The sequence below is a fragment of the Gastrolobium bilobum genome, unplaced genomic scaffold (genome assembly GCF_033153095.1).
Source record: "Gastrolobium bilobum isolate Gb01-03AN ecotype WA unplaced genomic scaffold, APGP_CSIRO_Gbil_v1 utg18308, whole genome shotgun sequence".
Taxonomy (NCBI): Eukaryota; Viridiplantae; Streptophyta; class Magnoliopsida; order Fabales; family Fabaceae; genus Gastrolobium; species Gastrolobium bilobum.
The window spans coordinates 105,727-120,356 of NW_026897613.1; the positions used below are offsets into that span (position 1 = coordinate 105,727).

The 14,630-nt window shown below is 34.2% G+C and overlaps 2 protein-coding genes across 3 annotated transcripts; both read right to left on the reverse strand.

Annotated features, from left to right (window-relative positions):
• Nucleotides 1-1,341: 1,341 nt before the first annotated feature.
• Nucleotides 1,342-4,696, reverse strand: LOC133308582 (protein MIS12 homolog). Its single transcript, XM_061509220.1, has 7 exons — nucleotides 4,575-4,696; nucleotides 4,436-4,493; nucleotides 4,179-4,298; nucleotides 3,130-3,222; nucleotides 2,896-3,025; nucleotides 1,615-1,752; nucleotides 1,342-1,524 (listed from the first exon to the last, which is right to left on the reverse strand). Exons 1-7 carry the CDS (start codon nucleotides 4,694-4,696, stop codon nucleotides 1,463-1,465), a joined length of 723 nt encoding a protein of 240 aa, XP_061365204.1. The 3' UTR covers nucleotides 1,342-1,462.
• A 2,790-nt stretch (nucleotides 4,697-7,486) lies between these two features.
• On the reverse strand, nucleotides 7,487-14,331 carry LOC133308574 (inosine triphosphate pyrophosphatase). 2 transcript variants are annotated; one of them, XM_061509209.1, is made up of 9 exons: nucleotides 14,141-14,331; nucleotides 13,712-13,873; nucleotides 13,183-13,247; nucleotides 13,010-13,073; nucleotides 12,909-12,918; nucleotides 8,491-8,522; nucleotides 8,269-8,381; nucleotides 7,889-7,965; nucleotides 7,487-7,791 (listed from the first exon to the last, which is right to left on the reverse strand). In XM_061509209.1, exons 2-9 carry the CDS (start codon nucleotides 13,848-13,850, stop codon nucleotides 7,674-7,676), a joined length of 618 nt encoding a protein of 205 aa, XP_061365193.1. In that variant the 5' UTR covers nucleotides 13,851-13,873; nucleotides 14,141-14,331; the 3' UTR covers nucleotides 7,487-7,673. The 2 variants fall into 2 exon arrangements, with proteins under 2 accessions (XP_061365193.1, XP_061365192.1); XM_061509208.1 differs by having other exon boundaries at nucleotides 13,712-13,889.
• Nucleotides 14,332-14,630: the final 299 nt, after the last annotated feature.

The window sequence follows — 14,630 nt, forward strand, 5'->3', positions numbered from 1 at the left end:
TACATGGGTATGTGGCAAGGTGGTTCTTTGCGTAATTCATATGGTATGTTGCACGGTTGTGTAATTCATACACTGTTCTTTGGCCTTAGATTATTTGTCTAGAGCGTCATGTCGACAATATGTTTATTAGGAGGGATTGTTGGGAAGTTGTCATTTGTATTTTGATGCGAGGCACTAACAGGAATATTAGACAATTATTTTGCACATTTTGCATGCATAAATACATTCATGATTATGTTGTTTATTGCTTATTGCCTGAAGTGAACTTTGGGATGGAGGAATCCTCTAAAGACCCCTAGTTTACTAAGATGTTTATCTCACCCCGCGTTTTGGGGACCCCCTTTCAATTCCTTGCTTACTCTATCATATATGAACCGATAATCGGTTTGCTGGGATACTTATAGGAATATACTCGTGAAAATGTATGTAAGGTGGATAGTAAGAGATTATGTTCTAAGGTGGCATATCTAACTTTTGAAAGGAGAATAGAAGAATTCCTATCAGATACCCTCAAGATCCAAGATAGTTTATATATCCCTATTACATGAAGAACCCTTGGTGAAGCAAAAGTATTTGTCCTTCATGAAAATTAGTTTTGTTGGCAGCACTTAATGAGCAGCTCCATCAAAATGAAAGGTGAAACTAGGAAAATATTCTTCAAGAACTCCTAACAAAAATCCAGTCCAACATAAACCCTTATCCTTTCCCTGAACTTTTAAATTTGGGCAAGACAATCCATCCACCAATCTTTTCCCTATGATGGGATAAGCTGGCCACTGACCTCGCAATTCTTGATATTGGCAATTCCTGAAATTTAAGTTCCTGAGTACATTATACACCCATCACTATCATCACTTCTCTATGCAAATACTCGTTGGATACAGTTGGAAGATAGGCTCACTATTTCCACCAAAGTGAAATCTAAGTCCTAATATATTCATCACAACTTTTACAGCCCCAATCCATTGAATGTTACGGGCTACACGATGACTTGAGGGTGGAACTGATCAGCCAGGTCAATTTACCAGTTAGGCTGGTTAATTCAAATTCCTGAATAAAATCTGTTCTTTGCTAATGCTATATTTTCTAGTTTATTCCTTTGATTGTCTAATGCAGTCCACTTATAGCACACTTATATTTAAGAGAACAACTGACAACGGCCAGTGGAACAGAATGCATTTAGAATGAGAAATAGAAAGTTACGCAATAATCTAATTTTCTTCAAACTCATTTAAAGGAGCCAACACAACATTTCCATTTATAGACACTTTATATGAATCAAGTAAATTCAGTTCTGTAATTAAATTGGTAGGGAATTTTAAGTATCATGGAATTGCCCAGAATAATTTCAGCATTAAAGGTAAATTCCACAAATCAGCACAGAGAAAGACTAAGAATAAAGGAGAACAGGAATAACAAGCATGAGTCCAGTCAAACAAGATTGATGAAAACATACCCAAGATTACATACTCTTCATAATAGTTACAAATTCTTGTAGATCATCTAATTTCACATTTGAGAGCCCTGCAAAAAGGAATGATCAACTTAGAAATATGGAGTTCAACCCACTTAAGTTAATGCAAGTTGCAGTGCAATGAATGATATTTTGGTTACCTTTGGCAGGATTTATAGCAGATAGATCCGTTTCAGGGCTGTAAGTCCTATTTGTTTTCATTTGTTCAGCCTCTTCAATCATTCTGGTTTTTAGGTTTCCCATCTTCATTCCAAGTTCTGAGGCGGTTGTCACAATCTCTATAGGAAACAATAATATATTTAAAGATCTGTCAACTTAGAAACTTCAATATATAATGTCCGCTAACACTTTGACAATAATTTAAACCAGAGAATAAAAATTTATTCCATCCTACTTTCATTAAAAAAATAATGCAGGACACCCGGAAAGTAATGTTGGCGTTATTTGATTAATGTCTCCCTTAAGATTCATGGACTTAACATTTTGACCCATGACACTTAATGGTGGCCCCTAAATGTTTGATGTGGTTATAAGAAACTATAAGAAGTTGCACCTTTGCCTACAAAGGCTTATCTTCTACATGTAAAACTCCACTATGCAAGACATGTGATACTACACCAAAGGGAAGGGTGACTCAACAACATTGGGGAATATTTCAAATAACAGCACTTACGTAAAGGGTGCAATTCTGTTAGAAGGGAGAAAATAATTATTGCTAAGGTGGCAAGGTGGTTACAAGAGTTTGTTAAACAGAGCTAGAGGCATGTGGAGAGGTAGGAATTGGACAAGGCTTGTCCGCTTGGGCTGGGAAACCAGAATTGGGAGAGACCTCAGGAGCAACTGCTCCAGAAACCTATATATTATTTCTTGTATTTTTCCCAGTTTTTACAACATAAGTTGTACTGCTGCTGCTGAATTACCAGCCTTGATCAATACGCACGCTTCAGTTTTTCTTCCATTTCTTACTTCTACATTCTGGTTCCTATCAAAATGATAAAAAGTATAGAAAACAGAGGATAAAAAACAAAAAATAAACGTCGAGATACTAGTTACTTATTTGACTGGTTATGTAAATGGAAAACTAAAAACTAAAAATAAAAATAAAAAGGAAAAAGAAAAAGAAATGCCCTTTCTGAATTTTTACTTTGAAAAGAATTTCCAAATAAATTACATCAAATGCTAAGTAAACTGTTAGTATCCTAAGAATTTAATGTTCTTTTGCATCATCAAACTTCATAAGAAAAGCAATATACAGGTGTTAGTACATAGTACATACAGATACAGGTATAAAAATGGAGTATCCTCTGCTTAATTAAAATGGAAAGCATACATTCTGTAAGAGAATTAGTCTTCAGTAGTACAGGGGTACTTGCTAAAGGTCAAAACATGAATATAAAGATGACGGGAAGTTCTTTAATTACCCTGAAACAACTCATGCAAAGAGTTCTGCTCATATAATTGTACTGCCTCATTGATATACCCAGCACTGAGAGTAGACTGCCTTTCTAATGTGTGAATTTCATGATTCAGCATTTCAGACTCCTTCCCCACCTGACAGCATAATTAGTATCATGATAAACCAAGTGAGAAACCAAAGAAGTAAAAATTCTGCAAAAGAAAAAATTTAGCAATCAGCAATTCAGCATTATTATCACCTCAGTTAGTTTTTCTCTCAAGGAATCCAACTGAGCATCTATATCTGGATCAAAAGGAGCATCTAGATTGAGGCCATTCTCACATGATTTCTCCTGGAAATACATTTTCTTCCAAGGTTAAAATTAAACCAAAAACTAAAATCTATGCTAAGGAAGCAATATTTCTCAACTAGTACATATACTTGAGGTATTAAAATACATATTCATAGCAGGAGAAAAAAATTAATAAACTGTTGCAAAGGTCGCATGAAATAATACAGAACAAGCTTCGTTGGAGGCATTTGTTTCAAGGTATATGATCACCTTAACAGGAATTAATGGACAGCCTGGTGATATAATGTTCCCGCTATGCACAGCATCCACAAAAAGGTCAAAATCATTGTGTGTCTATATTAGGCAGTCTTACCCTGCATTTGAAAGATGATGATTACATGATTCGAACCTATGACCTCTGAAAAACATGGTAACAATATCAACCGTTGTACGAAGATTCCCCTCCCACCTTCCTAGGAATTGCATTCCCAATAACACTATGACCATGAAAAAGATTGAAGCGTTTTTACAGTGGCCTGTGCCTAAATCTGTTAATTCTTTCCGTCAGTATTTTGGGCTTGAAAGGTTACCATAGTCATTTTGTCAGGGATTATGTTAAGCTTAAGTGACCTTTCTCTGATTTGCCCAACAAGGGGAATTTTGTGTAGTGCTATGAGGCTGAACAAGCCTATAGTAAGCTGCAGCAGTGCATAACCACAGCAACAGTTCTCTCCCCTAGGTAGCTAGATTTTCCACCTTTTCCGTCAGATGGCCACTCTAAGCCTCTATAATTTGTCCCATAAAATGTTCAACTATAGGTTCACTGCGTCAAGTTATGTTGCAGCATATTAAGAGAAAAGTACTGACATAAACTGTTAATAAGTAAAACCTTCAAACAAATCAGTACATATTTCGAATTAGCAACAGTGACATGTAGGGTAAAGCAGATGAATTATCAACATAACACGCCAAAACCATAGTTAAGAACCAATTCAAGCAAGTAAGAGAGAACGTACAGAGTTTGGCATACGAAAACCTTGCGGAACAGCAAAACAGTGATGAAGGCAGTACTTTTCCCAAACAACCAGCTGTTTGTCCAAAACAGATTGAACCCTCTGGCGAACGCAATCAACGCCCTTTCACAAACAACCAATTATATAGAGCAGTTAACACAAATTATCAACTTCAATTATTACAAGTAATCGCTCTAACCCTAATTATTTAGTTGAGAAAAGTTGTGTTGAGTACAAAAAAAAAAGAAAAAGAGATTAACCTTTCTTAGATCTAGGGACCTTTGTGTGCCTTCCGAGTTCACCTTGGTCGATGCTTCCCTGCAAAACACGAACACTAAGTTATAGGATTTGAAAAGATGAAGAAGAAGAAGAAGAAGCGAAAGGTAGTGTTAGTGTTACTGGTAGAAGAAATCGAAAGCTTCGTTGACAACATCATCGACGGTGTTGAGAACTTCGTTAAGGAAGAGTTGCGGATTCAGATTATGCGAATCGAAAACTGCTTCACTCTCACTCCCTTTCATTCCCGCCAAATTCCACTCTGCATTCGCCTTTCAACTCTTTTCAAAAAACACCAAAAAGCGCTTTATTATGGTGTGAATGTGACACTGACGTGCCTTACCACTAGAAAAAATAAATAAATAACCGAGAAATTCTTGCATAGCAACACAAAGTTAATGAGTTTTATATACATCACAAAAATAAATAAATAAATTAATAACACATTAACAATTTAATCATGGTTTCATCCTTGGCTTTCACGGCCGTATAGATAAAAGCAAAACACAACCTCATGTTTATTGTTTAAGCCCAAATTATCATCTTACTACATAATAAAGGAAAAAAAATACAGAATTGGTTGAACTGAATAGCTATTATCGGTGTACATTGCTTTATAAAAACTCCATGCTTGTATAAAACTCACACAACAATATGTCTATCCATATGTACTTGAAGTTTAATAGAGAAGACAATCATATTTGGACTTTGAACCTTCTTTATATAGTGATGACATGACCTACTTATGCTGCCTTAGTATGGCGATATTTGATTCTGAGTGGATTTGAGTAACTTCAACAATCTATCTCGTGTACGGAATGTCTATTTATGGCCTATGCTCTATAGGTTTAAATCATGTGTTTGTGCTTAAACTATTAGTTGTTGAGGAGGTTTAGAAACTCTGAGATATTATGTCATAGTTGTATGTATGCAGGATGATGTATACGCGAAATGAACACGTTTCCTTATTCTTTAATTCTTTTTTTATTGAGCCTTTTAGGCAACAAATGAGTTGGACCCTTTATCTTGTTTAATATATATCGAGATCAATTAATAAGGATGCTAAATCTCAATATCTATTCTCTACCGACACTTTCTGAAGCACAACATAAGAGCCATTTTTTGAGTTAATTCTCAAAACTTTATCATGGAAGGAAAATTGAGCGTTCATTTGAAAACAAGATCATTTTGAAAAATGCTTTAGTTTATAAATTTATATTTAGAATTTATTTGTAAGTGGTTGTCAATAATTGGATGACTTAATCTGTGAGAAGATAAGTAATATAATAGAATAGACTTCAGATGATTACAATTGAATTACAAACTCATTGACGGGGTTATGAAATTTTATTCCCTCAATGCACTACTTTGATCAAATATAATAAAAAAAAGGCCAACCAAAATTAAGTACAGAAAACAATAAAATTTATACAAACAAGGAGCTTGCTAACTATATGACAAACTAATCCGTGATTATAGAATGGCATTCAGCTAGAAACCGAAGTAACAAAAAGCATGTAGCCTATAATAAATGGCAACAAACACCATAGCTTTCTCAGAGGTTGTCGATCTGAAAATTATATCCAGCTTCAGCAAAATGAGATTTCACCAGTGCAAGAGATTTGGAGCGGTGTGAAATTTTGTTCTTTTTCTTCTTTGGGCATCTCTGCATAACTACAATGAGAGCAAATGAAATAAATAGCTTTTGCAAATTACAAATAAATACGAAACACTTCAATAGAACATGACATGAAAGAAGGGGTGAAAATACGTTTGCTCATAGCCATCAGGTTGAAAACACTTCAATATATGGACTTCAAGCCTTTTTTGTATAGTGTTTACGTGACCTATTTATACTACCTTAGTATAAGGATATTTAATCTTATGAGTGGATTGGAGTGATTTCAACAATTTATCTCGTGTGCAGAATGTCTATTTTATGGCCTATGTTCTACAAGTCTAAATCATGTGTATGTCCTTCAACCATTAATTGTTGAGGAGATTTAAGAACTCTGAGATGTTATTGTTATAATTGTATGTATGCAAGATGATGTATATGCAAAATGAACACGTTTCCTTATTCTTTAAATCTTTTTTATTGGGCCTTTTAGGCCACAAATGAGTTAGACCCTTTATCCCGTTTAATATGGGTGCAGATCAATTAATAAGGAAACTGATGAATAGAAAATCTCAATATCTATTCTTCTTGGCCCCACCATTCTCTGGATCATTCTCTACCAACACTTTCTGAAGCATAACATATGAGCCATTTTTTGAGTTAATTGTCAAAACTTTATCATGGAAGGAAAATTGGATGTTCATTTGAAAACAAGATCATTTTGGACAATGCTTTACTTTATAAATTTATATTTAGAATTTATTTGTAAGTGGTTGTCATTAAATGACTTAATTTATGAGAAGATAAATAATATAATAGAATAGACTTCGGATGATTACAATTGAATTACAAACTCATTGACGGGGTTATGAAATTTTATTCCATCAATGCGTTACTTTTATCAAATATAATAACAAAAAGGCCAACCAAAATTAAGTACAGAAAACAATAAAATTTATACAAAAAAGGAGCTTGTTAACTATATCACAAACTAATCAGTGATTATAGAACATGTAACCATTTATTTATTTAATCTTATTTTGGCTAATCACAACTTGGTAAACAACAACTTCTATAAACTTTTAAGGTTAGCCTCTTTTTTTATTAGAGGGGGAGTGTGTTTATATCTGCCTATATGTTTTATATGACTTCTACATTGCTAAAAACAGTTTCCTTTTAAGTTCAGAGAATATTAAATCTACCACCAAACAAGTCGATAAACAGATAAAAGATTGTTCTAACTTAACTAATAGTTTCAAGTTCGAATCCCTCATAACACAAATGCATTGAAACTTGATAAGGAAAGTTTTATCACCTATATGATCCTATTCAGCTCAAATCAAACTAATCGAATAGTTGACGAACCAATGAATAATATAAAAAAGAACGGATAATATAAAAAAGAGAATGTTAAATCTTCTATTTTCAAATCAAACCTTTTCAATTTGGAAGACTACGAAACAAAATAAAAAAGAGAATGTTAAATCTTCTATTTTCAAATCAAATATTTTCCATTTGGAAGACTGAAACAATGGCATTCAGCCAGAAACCGAAGTAACAAAAAGCATGTAGCCTATAACAAATGGCAACAAACACCAGCTTTCTCAGAGGTTGTCGATCTGAAAAGTATATCCAACTTCAGCAAAATGAGATTTCACCAGTGCAAGAGATTTGGAGCGGTGTGAAATTTTGTTCTTTTCTTCTTTGGGCATCTCTGCATAACTACAATGAGAGTAAATGAAATAAATATTTTTTGCAAATTACAAATAACTATTAAACACTTGAGTAGAACATGTCATGAAAGGAGGGGTGAAAATACGTTTGCTCATAGCCATCAGGTTGAAAAATCGGATCCCATCCAAAATCATTGGGTCCTCTTGGAGGAACAATCTTTCCCTAACATAGAAAATGTGTTAGTCATACACATTAACTGCTTTCTATTACATCAAGTGCATATTAGGTGTGTGAATTGATCAAAACACTTCAAATTTTCAACATATTATAAACACGTTTTTATAAGTGGAACCACATAATTATTATATTATTATAGACAATCTCTTAAAATTTACTCATGTATGTAACTTCATGAAATATGGAGATTCATATAATTTCACACTCAATTTCAATAGGCAATTCAAAGAACATATATGCACACATAATTATGTTTGGCAAACAGCATACAGGGGTTTAAAGAGATACCAGTGTTTTTCCAGAAAATGTGATAGGTTCACTATCCGCACCAAGTGCAAAGGAAAATACACATAAGGCATACGCTGATTTATCATCATATGCCATCAATAAATTGTTGAGACCTGGAAAATGAATCAGAGGAATGAGTAAATGAAATTCTGAGAGATATCCTGAAACCATAGTACTAAAAAAATTCAAAAGTAATCCAAAATTATGCAGTTAAGGTACAACCTTCATGACCAATCTTCTGTAGAAACCATTTGCTGCATGATTTATCAAAACAATTAGACAATTAACATCAGGAGTACGTACAAAATCATGTTGCACCCTAATACTAATAAGGAATTTAAAAAAATCTCACGTGCTGATGCATCAGAAACTAGTATTTGTATTAACATATATGCATTTAGCTAGAAAGAATTCAGATGGAGATGAAAAATATACTGATAACTGAAAAAAAAAAAAAAAAAAAAAAGGAGAGAATATATCATGTCTAGCTCATAAAAAATAAGATATTTATAAGAATTTAATTTATAATAATTGTAGAAACTTCAGAATACCGTGAGGAACATAAATAAAAAGGGATCATGAAACAAACTAATTTTTAAGCTTGTATAAATTATGATATTGTAGAAACAAAAAATTGTGATAAATCTTTCCCAGAAAACTATGATTAAAATAGTAAATATCCTACTACATTGAAAAATTACTTCGAAGAAATCTCAAACCCAAAATAAAGGCCTAAAATAATTGAAGAAAACTGCAAACCACAGTGATTATATAACTAAAACCAGCTGGTTTGGAAATAAACTTAGAAGTGGATGATTCAAAGCCATGCTACAAGCCTCTCTTTGTACGCTTGTTACTGCTTTTGCATGAAATAAAACCTCCTGCATGCAGCAATTAATACCTTGTGATACAGGCCCTCCCACGAAGGTGTATGATAAGACCCAGATCGACACGGGGAAAATAATACAGAAACGGGTATTAATCTTCTCCAAAACAGTAATATCCAAATCTAATTACATGTTGAAGGATACAGATGAAAGAGGAATACACTGGACAGATTACAGAATTACAGACTTAGACTCGACTAAAAGTAACAACACAAAGGAAATGACTACAACTCTGATTATTTCTCGGGACAATTCGAGAAGTCCTGATTTTTCCCAAATTCCCAATCTATTTCATAGTTCCAACCCCCTAATCTTGCTTTCCTCCTCTTTATTTATATGACTTTGCTATTGACATCACGCTTTTGGTCATTCCCCCAAACAGATTTCTCTTACCGTTTTGCAGCTGAGTCAGCATTGGTGATTTGTCCAACTTAACCCTAAACTTCTTTCGAGAATAAACTTTAAGGGGTGGAGATGTATCAATGCTTCTGGTCCATATTTGTGAAGAAATGGCAGCCATGAGAGGAATCAGCAATTCAAAGCTCAATGAAATGTTGATAAAATTAGTGAAGGTTTTAGATGAGGCAATCAAGAAGATGGAGACATCGAGATTTGAAATCAAGAAGCACAATGCTAATAATCAGTCAAAGAAGAATCAAGAAGAGGCAGAGGCAGGGATGAGATTAAAAATCCTGAAGAAGATGAAGAAGGTATTCGGTCAAAAAAACAAATTGAAGAAGAAAAAAAGGAAACAAAGAAAAAGAAACAGAAAGAAGTGCAGAAGACGAAGGAGAAGGAGGAAGAAACAAGGAAGAAGCAGAAGAAATTGGAGAAGAAGAAAAAAGAAGGAAAAGTGCAAGAAGAAGGAGAAGACAACGATGACGAAGAAGGAGCAGAAGAAATTGAAGAAGAAGAAGATAGGTGATCAAAAGTCCAAGGTGAAACGGGGTAGCCACATGCTACCATGTGCCACCACAAAAACAAAGACGATGTGGCTGTGAACGCTGGGTCTTAGACAAAAAGGACCGTTGTGGGGAGGCGATTCGAACAGTGGGAGTATCGATCGAAAAGTTGCCAAAAAATTCTCCGGCACAGTGGTCAAAAGCGAACAGCAGCAGTGACTCACCGGAGACGTGGCTGAAGATGATCTTGGACGGTTGCCGAAGGTTGGGACGGTGTCCGGGGACAAAGACTAGTGTCGGAGGGACATCCCAGACAGAGATATTGTAAACTGAAAGGATGACATGGTTTCCAAAAAAAAAAGTTGTCATTGATAGGTAGTGGGCCACCGAGTAAGCACAAATTAGGGTTGTTTCTCGTCAGGCTCTTGATACCATGTTAAGACAGACGAAAACGAAGACATATAATGTAATCCGCGTAATAAAGATACATAGCGATGACACTAATATATAAGGGTTTTATTAGTCTCATTTAACATAAGATATATATCTTATGTTGTAGAGAGAAAGTAGGTGGGTCCCACCATTACAAGAAAAAAGAAAAAGGTGGGATACGGAAATCGAAGTGAGAGAAAATAAGAGATGATATCTCATGTGAAAGGTGAGTAATATTTCCCAATATATAAGTGAATAAAGAGTTATAGTTTTCTCATGTAGTAGGAGATAACTATTATCTCCTACAGACTCATTTATGCAGGTGGGGTCCACTTTCAGAGGGAGAGAAAAAAAAAGTAGAGTGGAACCCATCTTGAATTTGTGTGTGTTGGAGATAAATTCTTTCTTATGTAACATAAGAATAATAAATCCCTTGAATAAAAGAGGTTACATAGGAATAATACGTGATGTGGGACTTCATCCTTCACACTAAACTATTTTATTACAACACTTTCAACAGTTTATAATTGCACATACACTTCGCATATGTTTCACAATACAAAGAGACGATGTCCACTTAAATGAATTCATATTTTGGATCTTTAGACCCAACTTTGCACCTTTGTGTTGTTACCAAAGAGACGATGTCCACTTAAAATTGTCCAAATCCTTCCAAACAATATGCACTTGAATCACTACAACCACTAAACTTTTTCATTCTCCATTCTCTCTCTTCTATATGTTTTACGAACATGACCTTTCCTTCTCTCTATATTATTGTATTTACTCAAAATCTATTAGATGCAAACAATATCTTTCATCCTCCACTTTGTCGTTTGTTCATTTTACTGTGAGAAATCCTTACAAGTCAAGCCAAGCAAATATTCTTGGACCTAGAGGGAACTGATCATAACAAACCAAGATGCTAGGCCTAAAGGCAACTAGTGAATGGTTAACCAGATATATGAATTGATGGAGGAGCAAGCATACCAGTATGGATAATATATTAAAAAGGTTGGAGTGCTGGCTCCAATTGAGGGAAAACTGATGGAAAATTGCTTAAGGTGGTTTGGGAATATAAATTGATGGCTTATATGTGTCTTGGAAATAAGTAGGATTACAGCCAATATCCCTTTAGAGTACAGGGTAGAGGTAAATCCACAAAAAAAAGGTGGGAAGCTACTAAGAAGGATTTAGAGTGCATGGGGTTCCATGAATCTATAATTAAGGATCAGGCACAACGGCAATCTAGAATCCATGTAGTGAACCTACTTATTGGAAACAAGGATTTGGTTTTGAAATTATGTTCTTGTACATAGCCCTTATTTGTATTTATTTTTTTTTTATATTCCCAATTTTCTACAACACAAATAAAAAAAGAGCATAGTATGAATTGTTTTTAACTCTTCAAGTTCAATGTCAGATAAAAAATATTCAATAGCTCCATTGAAAGACACTATCGAACACATGAGAAAGACCACTTAGAATCAGAAGGAAGAAGACAATTGAAAGAAAACTGAGTTAGAAAGGGAAAAGGGATCAGGAGAAACAAGATTAGTCCTACCAAACAACAATCACACAAATATTGTACTACTGTAAATAAGAAGATTTCAAATAATGCCAAAGGAAAAATTCAACTTGCCAATACGTTCAGCCATTTTTGAGTTTGTTCGTAAAAACCACTTCCTCAACATTGAATTTAGACCTGTCTTGAGGACTAAAGTTCTAAGGGCCAGACGTATCATTTCCTAAGTTCCTAACTATCAAGAGGATCTATAAGGTCATGATCAAATCAGAATAAATGAGTCCTACACTACCAAGAGATATAAAGATGAATGAGCCAAACATCAATCTGTAATGTACAAAGATTTCCCTCACCTTGACAAAGCATTGGTATGACCAAGACACAAATTTGTTATTATTAAATATTAAAAAAATTAGTCAAATTTTTTACATGAACAGAGCTAGATTTCCCAGTCTGCATCATTTCTGATGGAGAGAAAACCCCATCAAAAAGTTATTAATTGACCTACTTCTACCCTCTGTTAGAGAAAAACGAGATGAATACAAATAGGAATGACTAACACAACGTTGTTACTTGTTAGTCTCCGTGTATATATTTATACTGAAAAATAAGAACCGCTACAAGAAAGATGGGAACAGCCTAATAATTCAAAATAAGCTATTAAATACATATATAAGTAACTATTCTCTAACACCATCAATTTCCTACCATATTTTCAACCAGTTTTGAGAAATCATATGTTTCTTGTTCTTTTCTTTACCATAGTATTATGCTCATAAACTACAATATAAAATGAATAACACTTTCATGAGGCCTTAAACTATTATGATAAAACGGGAAATGAATTCATAAAGTTCACCTGAGTCCGATGATTAAGGGTGAAAGAGAACTTACATATAAGGCCCTGTAAAATTTTGAAACATTCAATCAAAACCAGTGTCAAAGCTTTATAATGGCATCTTTCCTGGCATGAACAATAAGAAAATTATATCTACCCGGAAGACCCTTCAAGGCATTGAAACAGAGGCAAGTGTCTTCAACCAACACAGGTCCATGAACCTTGCCAAACATAAAAAGTATCATAAAGGTTAAAAAAGAGAAAAACAGTAAACCAACCTAATATCATACAAGCCTAGGCATATATGAGAAAAAGAGAGTAATTAAGTACCTGAGCAGCAGCCAACCGAGCCTTCTCTTTGGAGATATCTTCAGGCTCTCCTTGCAACTCTGGCACTGCAAAAAAAAATAAAAAATAAAAAGGAAGAATGAGGCAAGTAATAATTTCCAAAAATTGAAATTCTTGATCAATGGAGGACCAATATCACCATTTTTGTTCAATAACGAAGTAAATGATTGACTCATTCCATACTATCAAAAGAATCGCACCAAGTCTCTTAATAACACGAATTCCTATTTCTCAATTATATCCCACGACCAAGACAATTGGTCGAATCCAGTGAAACCATTTCATAGAAGTTCATTAATATCATCTTTTTATAAAAGCAAATCGATATCACTCCTGCTTCTATTATAACAAAAGATTACCTTTTATGTGGAAAAGGCATGTATCAATACTTATGAATTTACAAATGGACAATTCCTTGATATCGTGTTAACTATTCAAGTGGAAGAAAACATACAAAAAGTAAACAAATTAAAAAAAAAAAAAAAAAGATGGAAGGAAAAGGTGATATTACAGTCAAGTTTGAGGGACTGAAAAGGGATAGAGTGGCCCAAAATGGCACGAACTTCTTCAAGCTTTTTGGCATTGCCAGTGACAAAAGTAACTGGACGTGACAGTACCAACCCTGAAGCAGTGACTCTTGCACCAGCCATTTACCAATTCTTCTTTGGTTTTTCTGAAGTAAATAAAACCTATCAGTGACAAAATCAGAGACCCATTAAAAATAAATAAATATTTTTATTTTTATTTCTAGGCATGTCAAACATGAACTTGAATTCAACCCTATCAGTGGATACAAACACAATATAATCACTCACACACACACACAAGAAAAAAACATTGGAGAAAATCAACTTGCACAACAACACATAGGTACCCTTTAGAGAACAAAGGAGTGAATAGAGAACCACATACGATAAAACCCAATGAAACGAGCGCTTACTTCTATGGCGGCAGTGCTGCGTGTGATGTGAACAACTAAAGAACGCTCTCACTACAGTCTCAAATTTCTCATTAAATTTCTCTTTCTATGGCGGCAGTGCTGCGTGTGATGTGGTTTTTGTGTTGAGCAGAGCTTGTTTCGTGATACGCGCTGTAAAGTTGGAACCTTTACCTTGTCCCTAACCACCTGTATTCATGGTCACTCTCCTTCATGCCTCCATAACATGTTTTAATATTAAATAATATATAATATATATTTTATTTAATATTTAATAATTTTAATAAAAATAAACTAAACTAGTAATGGCAAAAAAAATTAATTTATTACTTTTTTAATAAAAAATTACGAAAATGTAGTTATTTTAAAATTATTTACAAAAATATAGTACTCAAACACGTCCACATGGGGCGTGTTATAATGGAGAGAGACACGCTCATGTGGGGCGTGATCTACAAAGCAAACACGCTCTAGATGAGCGTGACCAGGAGAG

Coding starts and splice junctions, on each gene's coding strand:
- LOC133308574 (XM_061509209.1), bottom strand. CDS start 13,850: ATGGCTGGTGCAAGAGTCACTGCTTCAGGGTTGGTACTGTCACGTCCA. Junction 8,382..8,490: donor ACAGAAGATTGGTCATGAAG/GTTGTACCTTAA, acceptor TTCATTTTCCAG/GTCTCAACAATTTATTGATG. Junction 7,966..8,268: donor CATTTTCTGGAAAAACACTG/GTATCTCTTTAA, acceptor TTTCTATGTTAG/GGAAAGATTGTTCCTCCAAG.
- LOC133308582 (XM_061509220.1), bottom strand. CDS start 4,696: ATGAAAGGGAGTGAGAGTGAAGCAGTTTTCGATTCGCATAATCTGAAT. Junction 4,494..4,574: donor GCTTTCGATTTCTTCTACCA/GTAACACTAACA, acceptor CGTGTTTTGCAG/GGAAGCATCGACCAAGGTGA. Junction 4,299..4,435: donor GGTCCCTAGATCTAAGAAAG/GTTAATCTCTTT, acceptor TGTTTGTGAAAG/GGCGTTGATTGCGTTCGCCA.